The 16,791-nt window shown below is 48.7% G+C and overlaps 2 protein-coding genes across 2 annotated transcripts; one reads left to right on the forward strand and one right to left on the reverse strand.

Annotated features, from left to right (window-relative positions):
- The first annotated feature begins 6,430 nt into the window (after positions 1–6,430).
- On the forward strand, positions 6,431–13,576 carry LOC119312319. The gene is made up of 3 exons (XM_037588044.1): positions 6,431–6,932; positions 12,253–12,900; positions 13,199–13,576. The coding sequence occupies exons 1-3, from the start codon at positions 6,506–6,508 to the stop codon at positions 13,231–13,233; spliced, it is 1,110 nt and encodes a 369-aa protein (XP_037443941.1). The 5' UTR covers positions 6,431–6,505; the 3' UTR covers positions 13,234–13,576.
- A 208-nt stretch (positions 13,577–13,784) lies between these two features.
- LOC119312320 (hydroxyproline O-galactosyltransferase GALT5-like) lies at positions 13,785–16,657 on the reverse strand. Its single transcript, XM_037588046.1, has 7 exons — positions 16,277–16,657; positions 15,839–16,080; positions 15,430–15,717; positions 15,216–15,344; positions 14,963–15,136; positions 14,382–14,489; positions 13,785–14,275 (listed from the first exon to the last, which is right to left on the reverse strand). The coding sequence occupies exons 1-7, from the start codon at positions 16,533–16,535 to the stop codon at positions 14,066–14,068; spliced, it is 1,410 nt and encodes a 469-aa protein (XP_037443943.1). The 5' UTR covers positions 16,536–16,657; the 3' UTR covers positions 13,785–14,065.
- Positions 16,658–16,791: the final 134 nt, after the last annotated feature.

A 16,791-nucleotide genomic window follows, 5' to 3' on the forward strand; every position in this document is an offset into this window, starting at 1 on the left:
GAACACTTCTTGAAATTTTGTAAGGGATCATCTTATTTACTACCGTCGTCCTAAGTAAACAAGATGCATAAACATAATAAACATCACATGCAATTATATAGTTGTGACATGATATGGCCAATATCATATAGCTCCATTGATCTCCATCTTCGGGGCTTCATGATCATCTTGTCACCGGCATGACACCATGATCTCCATCATCATGATCTCCATCATCGTGTCTTCATGAAGTTGTCACGCCAACGACTACTTCTACTTCTATGGCTAACGCGTTTAGCAATAAAGTAAAGTAAGTTACATGGCGTTCTTCAATGACACGCAGGTCATACAAAAAATAAAGACAACTCCTATGGCTCCTGCCGGTTGTCATACTCATCGACATGCAAGTCGTGAATCCTATTACAAGAACATGATCAATCTCATACATCACATATCATTCATCACATTCTTCTGGCCATATCACATCACAAAGCATACCCTGCAAAAACAAGTTAGACGTCCTCTAATTGTTGTTTGCATGTTTTACGTGGCTGCTATGGGTTTCTAGCAAGAACGTTTCTTACCTACGCAATACCACAACGTGATATGCCAATTGCTATTTACCCTTCATAAGGACCCTTTTCATCGAATCCGTTCCGACTAAAGTGGGAGAGACTGGCACCCGCTAGCCACCTTATGCACCAAGTGCATGAATCGGTGGAACCTGTCTCACGTAAGAGTACGTGTAAGGTCGGTCCGGGCCGCTTCATCCCACAATACCGTCGAAAACAAGATTGGACTAGTAACGGTAAGCATATTGAACAACATCAACGCCCACAACTACTTTGTGTTCTACTCGTGCAAAGAATCTACGCAATAGACCTAGCTCATGATGCCACTGTTGGGGAACGTAGCAGAAATTCAAAATTTTCCTACGTGTCACCAAGATCTATCTATGGAGAGACCAGCAACGAGTAGAAAGAGAGTGCATCTACATACCCTTGTAGATCGCTAAGCGGAAGCGTTCAAGTGAACGGGGTTGATGGAGTCGTACTCGTCGTGATTCAGATCACCGATGATCAAGTGCCGAACGGACGGCACCTCCGCGTTCAACACACGTACAGCCCGGTGACGTCTCCCACGCCTTGATCCAGCAAGGAGAGAGGGAGAGGTTGAGGAAGACTCCATCCAACAGCAGCACAACGGCGTGGTGGTGGTGGAGGAGCGTGGCAATCCCGCAGGGCTTCGCCAAGCACCTACGGGAGAGGAGGAGGTGTCACGGGAGGGAGGGAGGCGCCAAAGGCTCAGGTGTGGATGCCCTCCCTCCCCTCCACTATATATAGGGGCAGGGGAGAGGGGGGAGGCGCAGCCTTGCCCCCTCCTCCAAGGAAGGGGTGCGGCTAAGGAGGGGGGAGGAGTCCATCCTCCCCAAGGCACCTCGGAGGTGCCTTCCCCCTTTAGGACTCTCCCCTTTTTCCTTTATCTTGGCGCATGGGCCTCTAGGGGCTGGTGCCCTTGGCCCATGTAGGCCAAGGCGCACCCCCTACAGCCCATGTGGCCCCCCGGGGCAGGTGGCCCCACCCGGTGGGCCCCCGGGACCCTTCTGGTGGTCCCGGTACAATACCGATGACCCCGAAACTTGTCCCGATGGCCGAAACAGGACTTCCTATATATAAATCTTTACCTCCGGACCATTCCGGAACTCCTCATGACGTCCGGGATCTCATCCGGGACTCCGAACAACATTCGGTAACCACATACAAGCTTCCTTTATAACCCTAGCGTCATCGAACCTTAAGTGTGTAGACCCTACGGGTTCGGGAGACATGCAGACATGACCGAGACGTTCTCCGGTCAATAACCAACAGCGGGATCTGGATACCCATGTTGGCTCCCACATGTTCCACGATGATCTCATCGGATGAACCACGATGTCAAGGACTTAATCAATCCCGTATTCAATTCCCTTTGTCTATCGGTATGTTACTTGCCCGAGATTCGATCGTCGGTATCCAATACCTTGTTCAATCTCGTTACCGGCAAGTCACTTTACTCGTTCCGTAACACATCATCCCGTGATCAACTCCTTGGTCACATTGCGCATATGATGATGTCCTACCGAGTGGGCCCAGAGATACCTCTCCGTTTACACGGAGTGACAAATCCCAGTCTCGATCCGCATAAAACAATAGATACTTTCGGAGATACCTGTAGTTCACCTTATAGTCACCCAGTTACGTTGTGACGTTTGATACACCCAAAGCACTCCTACGGTATCCAGGAGTTACACGATCTCATGGTCAAAGGAAGAGATACTTGACATTGGCAAAGCTCTAGCAAACGAACTACACGATCTTTGTGCTATGCTTAGGATTGGGTCTTGTCCATCACATCATTCTCCTAATGATGTGATCCCGTTATCAACGACATCCAATGTCCATAGCCAGGAAACCATGACTATCTGTTGATCACAACGAGCTAGTCAACTAGAGGCTCACTAGGGACATATTGTGGTCTATGTATTCTCACGTGTATTACGATTTCCGGATAATACAGTTATAGCATGAATAAAAGACAATTATCATGAACAAGGAAATATAATAATAATACTTTTATTATTGCCTCTATGGCATATTTCCAACATTTCGTTCCATCTGGAGAACCTCCCAGCCCGAACTACCCGTTCGAGAAAACTTAGCGCTAAGGAAAAGGAAATATGGGCCAAAAATAGGCCCATATGTGAGCACAAGTAGAAGGACTTTATAAAGGCTGAAAAGGCATAAAAAGGACTAGAAGGAAAAATTGCCCACGTGACTATATTACAGCCATTTACTAAAATAATACCCCTCAATTTGTTTTTACTAAAACATGATACTTATATAACACATGAAAATTCCAAAAAATTGCCATTCGAGTTTGATCAAACTATTTCATAATTTGGCATGATATTATTAATTTACAATGGCAAGGTTTACAACAAAAATGATTTCTAATACAGCATGGCAAAAAATAAAAAATTGCCAAGGAAAAAGTTATGTTCAGAAATATGACATGGCAAAAATTACCAGGAAAAAAAATAGAATGCACAAAATACAAACAACCAAATGGAACATATGAATTTTAGTTGCCATGTTCATATGTAGAGTGAATAGTTGAAGCAGAAAAGTATGGACAAGAAACTTGCCATGACAGATTCATAAAAAAAATTGCCATATTTAATATGGAAAAAATGTCATGTACGAAGAAGTAAAACAACAAAATTGCAATGGCAAATTCATATCAAAACTTGCCATGCTAATTTAATTGAATTTGCCATGTTCTATATGAGAAAAATGCCATCTTTGTAAAAGCAAACACAAATTATGAATAAAAATGATTGCCATGGCGAATACATATCGAAAATAGCCATGGTATTTCAATTAAATTTGCCATGTTCTATATGAGAAAAATGTCATGTATGTAAAGTAAGACTCAACTTATGAACAAAATTGCCATGGAAAATTCATGTCAAAAACTTGCCATGCTATTTTAATTAAATTTGCCATGTTCTGTTTGAGAAAAATGCCATCTTTTTTTACCATGAAAAATGCCATATTTGTAAAGCAAACACAAATTATGTACAAAAAATTGCCATGGCAAATTCATATCAAAAATTGCCATGGTAATTAATAAAAAATTGCCATGTTTTGTATTGGAAAAAATGTCATGTACGAAAAAGTAAAACTCAACTTATGAACAAAATTGCCATGGCAAATTCATATCAAAACTTGCCATGCTATTTTAATTGAATTTTTTATGTTCTATATGAGAAAAATGCCATATTTGTAAAGCAAACACAAATTATGAACAAAAAATTGTCATGGCAAATTCATATCAAAAATGGCCATGGTATTTTAATTAAATTTGCCATGTTCTATATGAGAAAAAAATCATGTATGTAAAGCAAACACAAGTTATGAACAAAATTTGCCATGAAAGATGTATGCTATAAATTAGCATGGTCTTTTAATTATAGATGTCATGCTTTTTGTTAGGAAAAATGCCATGTATATGTTCATGTAGAGAAAAATGTCATGACCCAATAACTATATTTGCCATGGGGAGGGGTCGCCCCAAACGAATCGTTCGCGCTGGACAGGGGGAACACCGAACGATTTTGTTCGGCCCAGGAGCTCTCTCAGCCCGAACACTTCTAGAAACTCATCACTTATCACGAATGCAACAAAAAGCCTAACAAAGACGCCAGTGTGGGCCTGTTGCACGAGAGACATAAGAAAAACAGGCCCATTTAAATACTGAAATACGAAAAAAAAACCCAGAAAAACTTTCTAAGAAAAGTTACCATGTTTTGGCACATACTAAAGTTTGCCATGGCAAGTTGGCAAGTTTGCCATGTTTTTGAAGATTTTAAAATGCCATGGTATATTATTCATATTTTTGAACATCTAGAAAAAGGTTGCCATGTTTTTTAACATCGTAAGTTGCCATGGAAAAGTTTGCCATGTTTTTCAACAACTATAACTTTGCCATGACAAGTTTACATGTTTTTCAACATGTTAATTAAAGAAGTTTGCCATGGCATAAAATGGAGTTAAATTTGCCATGGCAAAAAGGGAGTAAAAATTTGCCGTGGCAAAAATAGTTTAATTTTTTGCCATGGCAAAAAGTAGTAGTTTTTTCCATGGAAATAAATTAAAAATTGACATGGCCACACAAGTATATTTAAGATGCTACATAGTAAAATTTGGCATGTTCTATAAATTTAAATTTGCCATAATATTTGAATTAAGATTGACATGCTCTCTACAATAAATTTGCAATGGCAACTTTAACTAAAAATTGCCATGGCGACTTAACCAAAAAATTTCCTTGTGAAAATAAACGTATTTTTGACATGACAAAAATGGAGTTAAACTTGCCATGCCAAAAATGGAGTAAAAATTTGCCATGGCAAAAATGGGTTGATTTTTGCCATGGCAAAAGGGGAGTAGTTTGTCCTGGAAATAAATTGAAAAATGCCATGGCTATACAAATATATGTACTATGCTACATAGTTAAAATTGCCTTGTTCTGAAAAATGTAAATTTGCCATCATATTTAAAACAAAAACTTGCCATGCTCTTTACAATAAATTTGCCAAGGTATCTTAAACTAAAAGTTGCCATGGCAACTTAAACTAAAATTTGTCGTGTGAATAAAAGTATTTTTGATAAACTTGTGAATTTCTGAAATTTGCCATATGATTTTTCTAATAATTGCCACAACATTTTAGTAAAAAAAATGCCATGCTTTTGTAGCGTTTATCTCTTACTTATGTCGTGTAACAAACAAACTAACAAGTTCAGAAGTTTGCACGGAAAAAAATGATGCATCTAACAAAAACACGGAGACGCACATGCCACAAACACAACTAGTTTGGTCAGTTTTGTTTGTTGCTAAAAGAAGCAACATATTCTGATTGCAAATTATGACAACATGGCAACTAGTTTCAGCCAGAAAATGTAGTATCAAGGAGAGTAGGGAGTGCTGATGCATCACGGAAAACATTGAGAGGGAAAAAATGCTAGAGGGTGAGAATCAGGGGTTACTGATGAATTGTCTCTGGCTGGCGCCCATGACACTGCTAAAAATCGGTGTCCTGCAGAGCGAGGTAGGCAAAATCGATGGCGAGCCCAGCCCTCTCCCTGGCTTGCACCACCCCGCAGCCCTGCCTAGCCAGCAAGGTCGCAACCATTTCGAGCTCGATGCGCTGCGACTTGAGCAAGCGGGAGGGGGAGGGGGCATCCCGTCCCCGACGCGGCCGACAACGCGCTCGCCGCCGCCGCCTGCGTCGGCTCTCGCCGGACAAGCGACAACCTCGCCTCCTGCGCGCGCTTCTCCTGAATCGAGGTGCGCCCCCGCGCCCTGCCGTCGACGCCGGCGCCTCCTCAGTGCGGTGCTCTTCTCCCCGGCCACGATCCGGCCCTGGCCACCACGACCACTCCTGCTGCTCACAAATAGCTGCGCCCCCACCACCACCTCCCCGCGGTACGGACGCGCCACCACCTGCCAACCAGAGTTGACCAGGCGGAGTCCTGATGATGTGGCCGCCGATGTTGCGGCACGGCAGCAAACGCACGCGATGGCGAGGAGACGAGGATAGGATACGGCGGCGCCGACGAGCTTGGGACGGCGGTGCCGCGATGGGGAGCTGGGGCGTGGAGCGGATGGGAGACGGTAGGATGGGAATGGAGAGCGATGGGACAGAGAAGGGGATGAGTGGTGCGAGCATTCGTTCGGGACGATTTCTGTTTTCTCCTAATGATATCGATCGCTGACGTGGCTCTGGTCCCCTGCTTTAAGATGCGTAATCAAATCCAGGAGTGGAAAGGACGTTCGGACCGAAACAACAAAACGCAGCCCGTTCGGGAGTTATCAATTCCATTTTTTTCTTCTTAGCAGCTCAGCAAGCGCGCACACGTGCGGCAACACGAACTCGAGCTCCCCACTTTTCCCCACCCGAAACCCTCGCCTCCGCCGCCACACCATGCCGCCGCCGCCGGTGCTGATGGACGAGCTCGTGGAGGAGGTCCTCCTCCGCCTCCCGCCGGACGATCCCGCCTCGCTCTTCCGTGCCTCCGCCGTCTGCAAGCCCTGGCGCATCATCCTCGCCGGCCCGCGCTTCCGCCGCCGCTACCGCGAGTTCCACGGAACACCTCCCATCCTGGGACTCTTCCAGCAGGGCGGCCGCTTCGTCCCCGCCTCCGCCCTCGTCCCTGCCCACCCCGGCCTCCCCAGCTGGGTTGCCATGGACTGCCGCCATGGCCGCGCCCTCTTCGCCCACCTCGGGATCACCCTTGAACTCGTTGTCTTGGACCCTGTGACGGGCCACCAGCACAGGGTGACCTCGTCCTATCACTATCCGGTCACCGTCGGTGCGGCGGTGCTCTGTGCCGCGCAAGGCTGCGACCACCATGGTGTTAGACTATGTATAGCTTCTGTACTTATGTACGTATTGTAACACAACCATTATATATAATGAGATAAGCCACCCCTAGAGGGTTGTGCTGGTTCCCCAAAACTTATTGTCTTACATGGTATCACGCTAGATTACGATCGCTTCCGCTTCTAAACCCTAATACCCGCACCGCCGCCGCAGCCGCCGCGCCACCGATCGCGCCGCCGCCATGTCGAGCGCCGCCACCACCGGTTCCACTGCTGCGGGCTTCCTCCCGGCCTCTCTTGCGGCTCTGCTCAACCTCCCGCTCGATGCCGTCTCCGTTCCGGCTCCGATCGGGACAAGGAGCATCGGCTCCGTCTTCTCCACACCGCCGGCGCCCTCGCTTGGGCGTGACCTCGTAGTCCACACCGCGGCGCCGCCGTCCGCTGCGGACTCCGCAGGCGTCGTCCCGCCGCTCCTGCCGCAAGCGGATCACACCGCCCCGCTGGCGGGGTTGGCGGCGTCCGCCCCGGCCGCCAGCCTTGCGGCGTCCGAACCGGCCGCGAGCTTTGCGGCGCCCGCCCTGGCTGCGGTCCCGCCTCCTCCCGCATCGGCTTCGGTGCCTCTGGCTGCCTCCATGGTGTTTGCACCCCAGGCAGCCTCCTCGATGGGATCGTCTTCGCGGCCGCCGTTTCACTTCGGTCATCTCATCACCATCAAGCTCTCCGCCGACAACTACATCTTCTGACGTGCGCAGGTTCTCCCGCTCTTGGGGAGTCACTACCTGCTAGGCTACGTCGACGGATCGCTTCCCTGCCCACCCGCGTTGGTAGACAGCGTGCACGGTCCGGTCTACAATCCGGCCCATCGCGTCTGGACGGGGCAGGACCAGGCGAACCTCTCCTCCATCCAGGGGTCGCTCTCGCCGGCAGTTGCCGGCCTTGTTGTCTTCGCGAAGACGTCTCATGAGGCCTGGACCATCCTTGAGCGCACCTTTGTAGCGCAGTCCCAGGCTCGTGTCTCTGCACTCCGTCGTCAGCTTGGAGAGTGTCAGAAGCTTGACTCCACTGCCACTGAGTTCTACAACAAGGTCAAGGGCCTCGCCGACACATTGGCCTCCATTGGACAGCCCCTCACCGACTCCGAGTTCAACTCGTTTATTGCCAATGGTCTTGATGAGGAGTATGATGCCTTAGTCGAGATCATCAACGAGCGGGGCAACTCGACACCCATGCTGGCACACGAGGTTTTCTCTCGGCTCCTTCTCACTGAGCAACGGGTCGAGACTCGCCGCACCAGGGGCACTGGCTCCCTCTCGGCCAACGCCGCCACCAAGGGTGGCCGCTCTTCTTCATCACCCCGGTCTCCCTTGGGGCTGCCACCGTCGCCCGCCTCGGCCCCCCCACCTACTGCGACCTTACCGGGGGCTGGCGGTCCACGTGTGTGTCAGCTTTGTGGCCGCGATGGGCACTGGGCCTCCAAGTGTCATAAGCGCTTCCAGCGAAGCTTCCTTGGTCTTGGCAATGACAGCAAAGATACACGCAACAATGCCCGTCAGGTCGCCATGGCTGATCGTCCCGCGCCGCAGAAGCAACAGGGACACACTCAGTCCTACTCCATCGATCCACACTGGTACATGGACTCTAGGGCGACAGAGCATCTGACCAGCGAGATGGGGAAGCTTCACACTCGTGAACCCTATCATGGCTCCGACAAGATCCACACCGCCAATGGAGCAGGTATGCACATCTCTCATATTGGTCAAGCATCTCTTCTCACTAGACATGCCAATAGGAATCTTCAGCTTCGCAATGTTCTTCGAGTTCCATCTGTGACCCGTAATCTTCTTTCAGTTCCTAAACTCACACGTGATAATAATGTGCTTTGTGAATTTCACCCTTTTGATCTTTTTATTAAGGATCGGGGCACGAGGGACATTCTTCTTAGTGGGCGGTTGTGCCAGGGCCTCTACCGTCTGGAGCATCCTGGCGTCGCTCGCGTTTTCAGTGGAGTTCGGGTCTCTCCGTCACAGTGGCATGCTCGTCTTGGTCACCCGGCCACACCTATTGTCCGTCATATTTTGCGTCGTCATGAGCTTCCTAGTTTGTCTAGTAATAAAGATGTAGCAGTGTGTGATGCTTGTCAGCAGGGGAAGAGTCATCAACTTCCTTTTTCGAGTCCAGTCGTGAGGTGAAACATCCTTTAGAACTTGTGTTTTCAGATGTATGGGGTCCTGCTCAGACTTCTGTCAGTGGTCATAATTACTATATCAGTTTCGTTGATGCTTATAGTCGCTTTACCTGGCTTTACCTTATTAAACGCAAATCTGATGTGTTTGATATTTTTGTTCAGTTTCAAAAACATGTTGAACGTCTTCTCAAGCACAAAATTGTTCATGTCCAGTCGGATTGGGGGGGCGAGTATCGCAACCTCAACTCTTTCTTTCAGTCGCTTGGGATAGCTCATCGTTTAGCATGTCCACATACACATCAACAGAATGGTTCAGTCGAACGTAAGCATCGTCATATTGTTGAAGCTGGTCTTACTCTTTTGGCCCATGCATCTGTTCCGTTTCGGTTTTGGAGTGATGCTTTCATCACTGCATGCTTTCTCATCAACCGTACTCCTACTCGTGTTTTAAACATGAAGACTCCCATTGAGGTTCTCCTTAATGAACAACCTGATTATACCTTTCTCAATGTATTTGGGTGTGCTTGCTGGCCGCATCTTCGTCCATATAACAAGCGCAAGCTTGAGTTTCGTTCTAAGAAGTGTGTTTTTCTTGGCTATAGCTCTCTTCATAAAGGTTACAAATGTCTTCATGTTCCCACTAATCGTGTCTATATATCTCGGGACGTCGTGTTTGATGAGCATGTTTTTCCCTTTGCCAACCTTCCTGTGTCTACTGTCGAACCACCATCCCTGCATTCATCCTCTGTTGCTTCTGACCAATTTGATGATGTTGCATACTCTCCTTTGCTGTTACCTAACCATGGTGCAGGAACCGGATGTGGAGCTCGTTTGGAGCTGTTGGAGGATTCACCATCATCATTGTCGTCTTCTGGTGGGCACGTCGATCGCCCTATGTTGCATGGCGTCGATTCGCGTGCTCATGCATGGTCACCCGATGAGCCCGTCGCGCCGAGCATCTCCACTGCTCGGTCCGCTACGCCAGCGATCGCCGAGTTTCCAGCGGCTCGGCCTTTTTCGCCAGCGGCCGCCGAGTCGCCCGCGGCTCGACCCGTCACGCCGTCTTCGCCTGCGGCTCGGCCCGTCACGCCGTCTTCGCCCGCGGCTCGGGTCCTCACGTCGCCTTCATCCGCGGATCGGCCCGCGACACCGGCCGCGCCACGGCCCACTATGCCGAGCTCGCCAACGGCCCGGTCTGTGATGCCGAAGTCGCCAGCTGCTTCGTCTGCTCTGCCGGTTTCGCCGGTGGGCCGGCCTTCTTCGTCGACCGAGTCCGAGGCTACCGTGACTGGCTCCTCGTCACCGGCTGACTCGTCAACGTCGCCGTCCTCCAGCCCGTTGCAGGCTGCTCCGTCGACCTCGGTGGTTCCTGTGTCCCGACCACATACACGCAGTCGCAGTGGCATTTTCAAACCTAAGGAACGTAAGGATGGTACGGTTGCTTGGTTGGCTGCTTGTTTGGCTGCTGCTGTTGCGGATCCATCTTCTGAGCCTCGCTCATATCAGGCTGCCCTGCGCATTCCACATTGGCGAGAGGCTATGGAGCAGGAGTTTCATGCTCTTCTTCGTAACAAGACATGGACTCTCGTTCCTCCACCACCACGGGTAAATGTTATTGACTCAAAATGGGTATTCAAAGTGAAGAAGCATTCGGATGGATCTATTGAGCGTTACAAAGCGCGACTTGTTGCTCGCGGTTTTCGGCAGCGTCATGGTCTTGACTATGAGGACACCTTCAGTCCTGTCGTCAAGCCTAACACTATTCGGCTTCTTCTCTCCATTGTTGTTTCTCGTGGTTGGTCACTTCGTCAACTTGATGTGCAGAATGCTTTTCTACATGGATTTTTGGAGGAAGAGGTTTATATGAAACAGCCGCCTGGTTTCTCTGATCCTGATCGTCCTGACTATATCTGTCGTCTTTCCAAAGCACTATATGGTTTGAAGCAAGCTCCTCGTGCCTGGCATGCCCGCCTTGCCTCTGCCCTTCGTGCTCATGGGTTTGTGCCGTCTACTGCTGACACTTCGTTATTTCTTCTACAGAAGCCAGAAGTCACTATGTATCTTTTGGTATATGTCGATGATATTATCCTTGTCAGCTCTTCTCAGTATGCTGCTGATGCTCTTGTCTGCTCTCTTGGTGCTGATTTTGCGGTCAAAGATCTTGGGAAGCTTCACTACTTTCTTGGAGTTGAGGTCACTTCTCGTGCTACTGGTCTTGTCCTTACGCAGAAGAAGTACTCCTTGGAGTTGTTACAGAGAGTTGGCATGCTGAAGTGCAAACCGACCACCACACCCATGTCGTCTACCGACAAGATAACAGCTGTTGATGGTGAGCTTTTGTCTCCTGCGGATGCCACAGAGTACAGGAGCATTGTTGGTGGACTTCAGTACTTGACGATCACGAGACCAGATATCTCTTATGCTGTTAACAGGGTTTGTCAGTATCTTCAGGCTCCCAGAGATACTCATTGGGCTGCTGTTAAACGCATTCTTCGTTATGTTCAGTTCACCCTGACATTTGGTATGCATATTCGGCCGACTTCCTCTCGGGTCCTTTCGGCCTTCTCTGATGCAGATTGGGCTGGTAGCCCAGATGACAGGCGATCCACGGGGGGTTATGCAGTATTCTTTGGCTCTAATTTGATCGCCTGGAGTGCTCGGAAATAGGCTACTGTGTCACGTAGCAGTACTGAAGCTGAGTACAAGGCTGTGGCTAATGCTACTGCAGAGATTATTTGGGTGCAGTCTTTGCTTCAGGAGTTGGGTTTGTCTCAACCACAGCCTCCTATTCTTTGGTGTGATAACATCGGTGCTACATACCTTTCTGCAAATCCAGTATTTCATGCCCGAACGAAACACATTGAAGTTGACTATCACTTTGTACGGGAACGTGTATCGCAGAAGCAACTCCAGATCAAGTTTATCTCATCTAAGGATCAACTTGCAGACATCTTCACTAAGCCTTTACCGCTGCCACAGTTTGAGGCTTGTAGGCGCAATCTTACCCTTCTCAGTTCTTTAGAAAGTGGCTAAGATTGAGGGAGGGTGTTAGACTATGTATAGCTTCTGTACTTATGTACGTATTGTAACACAACCATTATATATAATGAGATAAGCCACCCCTAGAGGGTTGTGCTGGTTCCCCAAAACTTATTGTCTTACACACGGTTGCCAGGGAGGGCATTTCCATCTGGCCTTTGTGTCCACCGACCAGGTCGGAACCATATCGGCCTGGCTGTACTCATCTGAGACTGCCGAGTGGAGTAAGTTCACCTCTCTTCACCACTCAAATGCTCACCACTCAAATGCTTTGCTTCAAACATTTAGTGAGGCTAGTGTCCTTGTGGGCGAGGCGCTCTACTTCAACATGGGTTACATTGTGGAGTGCCAACTTGGTACACTCCGCATATCAATGTTCAAGAAGCCGATCGACGGCAAGGGGTGTCTCATGACGGCGGAAGACGGCACGCTGGGATTTGCTGCCGTGGTGGATGTCGCAAATCTAACCCTTTGGTCAATGGAGACCGGACCCGAGGGAGCCACTGGATGGGCGAAACTCAAGGTAATTGATCTTAAGGCGCTGCTCCCTGATGGATCCTTCTTGATCCGAGCACCTGAAGATGGGATTTGGAGCATCACAAAGGTTATCCCAGCACCTAAAGCTGGGATTATTGGCATTGCGGAGGGTACCCAAGTCATATTTGTGAGCACATATGCTGGTTCCTACATGGTCGATCTCAAGTCTCGACAAGTCAGGAAGGTGTCTCGTCCGGGCAAAATTATCTTTCCCTACATGAGCTTCTACCTCCCAGGTACTATTGCTTATGCCCATATATATAACCTTGTACAATCTGTCAGTGGCACTTAGCAACATGGCATGAAAATATGGTTCTTAGCAAGAAACTTTACACATTGAGCTGAACATATGTGCTAAAGAAAGGGAGGTGTTCCTCTTGAGTACAAGTCCATATATCTTAATGATTCTATGAGCGCCTGTTTTTTTGAGGAACTTGTCGGTCCTTCTGATTGGTGATAAGCAAAATGTACATTGAGCTGAACATGATTCACCAATTGATTGATTTTACATTCCAGTTTCTCTCATTTCTGCAGCAATGGAAGCAGCTTCTACGGGCCAGGGGCAGTGAGCTGGTGTTCAAGTGTTTGCCAAGCTCTAGTTGCTGGTGCATCTGGATCAAGTGAGCGTGGCTCTGGATCTGTAGGAAGTAGTTGTTCTGTAGTAACTTTGTATAGGCCGTGTTAAGGTAGGACCAATGCTGCCGGTCTTAGTATTGGTGTATGGAACTTCGTTTAGGAAGCTGTTCCGTAGTCAAAACTGATCAGGTTAGTTGTAATCACCATGCTCAGATTTAGTTCATTTTGAACTAACCTCCTGTTTTTTGCGGGCTTATGCGGGATGAGCTTTGCCTCTGTGCTTCATTTTGAACTACCTTTGCTTCTGTGCTTGCAGTTTGTAGGAACTTTGTTTGGAAGTTGTTGCTTTCAATGCTTGCAGTATGTAGGAACTCTGTTTAAGAGGTTGTTGCTTCCGTGCTCGCAATTTGTAAAGATTTCTAAGTTCAGTCAGTTTGTGATGTTGTTGAGAATAGTGGCACGAGCACATTTGAACAATCAGACTTGCAGGTGGAATCGACAATGCACAGGAGCAGCTCTGAACACACGAAATGATTTACTCGAAACATCTAATATGTATATATAAGAACAGCCGGTATACAAGTGAGATCAGCAGAGCTGTTAGTTCCTAGGTCAAAAACAATTGACACATGTATATGGTGTCAGCATCTAGCTAGTGTCAGAATCAGTAGCTGAATTAACCAGCCACTGATCAAAAGAATGAGCGAATTACGCAAGCTAATTCTCCAGAGAGCCTCCAAATCAAGATCAAACTCGAACTCATCCTTGCTGTTTGGTTCTCCAGAGAGCCGGGTGCCGCTTTTCAATTACCAGGCAGTCTCATTGTCATCTGGCGTTGCAGCATTGAGCGCTCCCGGACTGCAGCTTCCTCCAGAGGCAGATCATGTGCTGCGGCGACTGGTAGTGCGCGGTGTAGTAGCCGTCGAAGCAGCCGGCCTGGAAGAACTTGACGTCGTGCGAATACTCCACTGGCTGGCGAGTCTTGCTGAACTTCTGAACCCACATGCCCATGCTCACGTCTTCCATCTTGAACAGCTGCAACAATCAGGGGAAGCACAGCAGTTTGTTAGCCTTTAGACACACAGACACAAATGCTTCGATTTTTACTTGCTTACTGACAAGGATGGTGGTAATGACTTACTCTCAGTTTCTGGTTGTCAAACTCGGATACGATGTACTCAGCGATGTCTGATGAAATCACATAGCCCGGCCCGTTTGCGTAAGGTGGGTATACTTCCTCTTCCCATTCCTGAAAAAGGGGCAGGAAATTTACATCACACTCATGTATGCAGGGTAAAATATATCACTACCAGTGCCAGAACTTTGCCAGGAAGATGATACTCTGTTTTTTTCTAAAATAAACATGATACTTTAATACCACTAGTAGGCATGATAAACACAACACCCTGTGTTTAGAAGACTGATCATTAAATTTGCAATCATAATCATTGTTCCAGCTCGAGTAAAACCCATGCTTGCTTTAGGAAAGGCAGAGGCTAGCATGAACGCACTAAACAGAGTACTACTAAAACATGAGACTGGACAGGGGAACTAACAGATATGACCCGTAAAGCATTAATATGCTGAATAATGGAGGTCAAGTCACACCAATGAAGGAATTTGCATGGCCCAAGTGCCCAACACACAAGGACTTTTCAGTTTTTTTATTAAAAGGAAAAGCATGCTACAAGTAATTGCAAAGGAAGCTGCATCGTATCATACCTCATACGTTACAGCCCACTTTCCAGATCGCAAAGGTCTGTGGTAATAGTTTATGTTTCCCACATACATGCTCCCCCCATTCTTTACTTTCTTCACTTGATCCAACACCGCGTCAATTCTAACAAATGTGTCGTCGTCACACTTCATTACGTATTTCGCTTGCACAACTCGCACCTATAAAATAGAAAAAGTCAGAATGAGCATTTTTGTCGATGGAGCTGAAGCATGATCCAAGAACACTAGTTTTTCTTACCCCATACTCAGCAATGGCAATAGTCTTTAAAACAACGAGGTCATAGCTATCCATGAAAGGGACCAGAACAATGTCACCAAAGAACTCAGCCTCCTTCTTCAGCTCCTCGTTGACCTCTTTTTTCCCATTCTGTAAACAAGTCTTCTATTAGAGTTTGCACAAGTCAGCAATATAACTGTTAAGGTGTAGCAATCAATCATCCACAGGTGCTTACCAGAGCGACGAAGAACCGGGCAACACTGTTAGACGATCTCCTTGTGGCAATCATCCATGACTTGCGAACGGCCATCCGCTCGGCGAAATGGTTGGCTGCAGAAAGGATGCCGATGAACAGCTCGACAGGTTCAGTCGGCAGAGGCGAGGCCTTCCACTGTTCAGACATTTCGAGGTATCGCTGTGGGTCGAAGCTAGGGTGTGATTTGGGCAGATGGGCTGCAGAAATCGACTCGATGTCAAGGTCCCCGTTCAACGACAGGCCCGTCGCGTCCTCGAGGTTGTAACCCTGTTAGTTAAATCAACAGATTGACAGCGCATCATCAGATAACAAGTTCTCCATCCTTGATATACAGTATTATGTAAGTAACCAACGAGCAATCTCTGCAGAGGCATGGCAAAAATCTTACAGTGCGGTAAGGGAAGGATGCAACATGTTGCCCGTCGACATTGACATGGTAGCCTTCGAGACCGGCTGTGATGGTTAGGACAAAGAGCTTGCCCTCTGCAAACGGGTACGCCTGTTGGACAGACACCTTGTCTGGCTCCGGTTTGCCGATCAAAGTGTTGAGCAGCCATTTTATGTTTGACGATTCCTCTGTCTTGGCGCCATCATCCCGAGTCCATTCCTCACACTTGATTTCGCCATCAACTGAAAGATTAAAACCAGCATGTTATGATTCACAGCGACATCAAGCAAATTCAGTGGTGCAAATTGTTTTTGTTTTAACGAACAAATAAGATTCCAAATTGAATAGTACTACTCTGCAATCGAAGGAGCGTATTCAATTTCCTAGCGTACGATGGGAGAAAAGTAGAATTTAGAGTCTGCAATCGACGGAGCTCACCTCTGTCGTCGTCGGGCCGCGACGCCGGGCCCTCGCAGCGCTGCGGCAGCGCCCACTGCATGCGGTAGCAGGTGTTGAGCTCGATGACGGGGCGGCCGGTGAAGTCCCCGGCGAGCCTGGGGTTGAAGTGCAGTATCCTGGGCGGCTCCTCCCCCTGCACGGCCTTGGTGCCCAGCAGCTCCACCATGAACTGCGACGACGCCGCCCCCTCCCTCCTCCTCGGCCGGGCCACCACGGTCACCCGCGAGCCAACGGCCATCCCGCACGGCAGCTCGACGGCCACCGGGGTGCTGGCGAGCCGGTCGCGGGGCACGGAGACTGCGGCGGGGCAGGACGCGGGGGCGGACGGGGAGGGGGAGGGGGATGAGGAGGCGGAGGGGGAGAGGAGGTGGGGCAGGAGGGGAGCCGCGGCGGCGAAGGCGGAGGAGGCGGCGGCGTCGATGGAGGAGGCGGAGGAGGGGTTTGCGCGGACGCGGATGGAGGAGAGCGCGAGGCGGGCGCGGCGGGGTGGGTCG

Source organism: Triticum dicoccoides, chromosome 5B, assembly GCF_002162155.2.
Source record: "Triticum dicoccoides isolate Atlit2015 ecotype Zavitan chromosome 5B, WEW_v2.0, whole genome shotgun sequence".
NCBI classification, from domain to species: domain Eukaryota; kingdom Viridiplantae; phylum Streptophyta; class Magnoliopsida; order Poales; family Poaceae; genus Triticum; species Triticum dicoccoides.

Excerpts from the sequence above, each read along its gene's own strand:
- LOC119312319 (XM_037588044.1), top strand. The coding sequence starts at position 6,506 with ATGCCGCCGCCGCCGGTGCTGATGGACGAGCTCGTGGAGGAGGTCCTC. Across the intron at positions 6,933-12,252 it reads CGCGCAAGGCTGCGACCACC|ACGGTTGCCAGGGAGGGCAT; the intron begins ATGGTGTTAGAC and ends ATTGTCTTACAC. Across the intron at positions 12,901-13,198 it reads CATGAGCTTCTACCTCCCAG|CAATGGAAGCAGCTTCTACG; the intron begins GTACTATTGCTT and ends TCATTTCTGCAG.
- LOC119312320 (XM_037588046.1), bottom strand. The coding sequence starts at position 16,535 with ATGGCCGTTGGCTCGCGGGTGACCGTGGTGGCCCGGCCGAGGAGGAGG. Across the intron at positions 15,718-15,838 it reads CATCCTTCCCTTACCGCACT|GGTTACAACCTCGAGGACGC; the intron begins GTAAGATTTTTG and ends TTTAACTAACAG. Across the intron at positions 15,345-15,429 it reads CCCGGTTCTTCGTCGCTCTG|AATGGGAAAAAAGAGGTCAA; the intron begins GTAAGCACCTGT and ends ACTTGTTTACAG.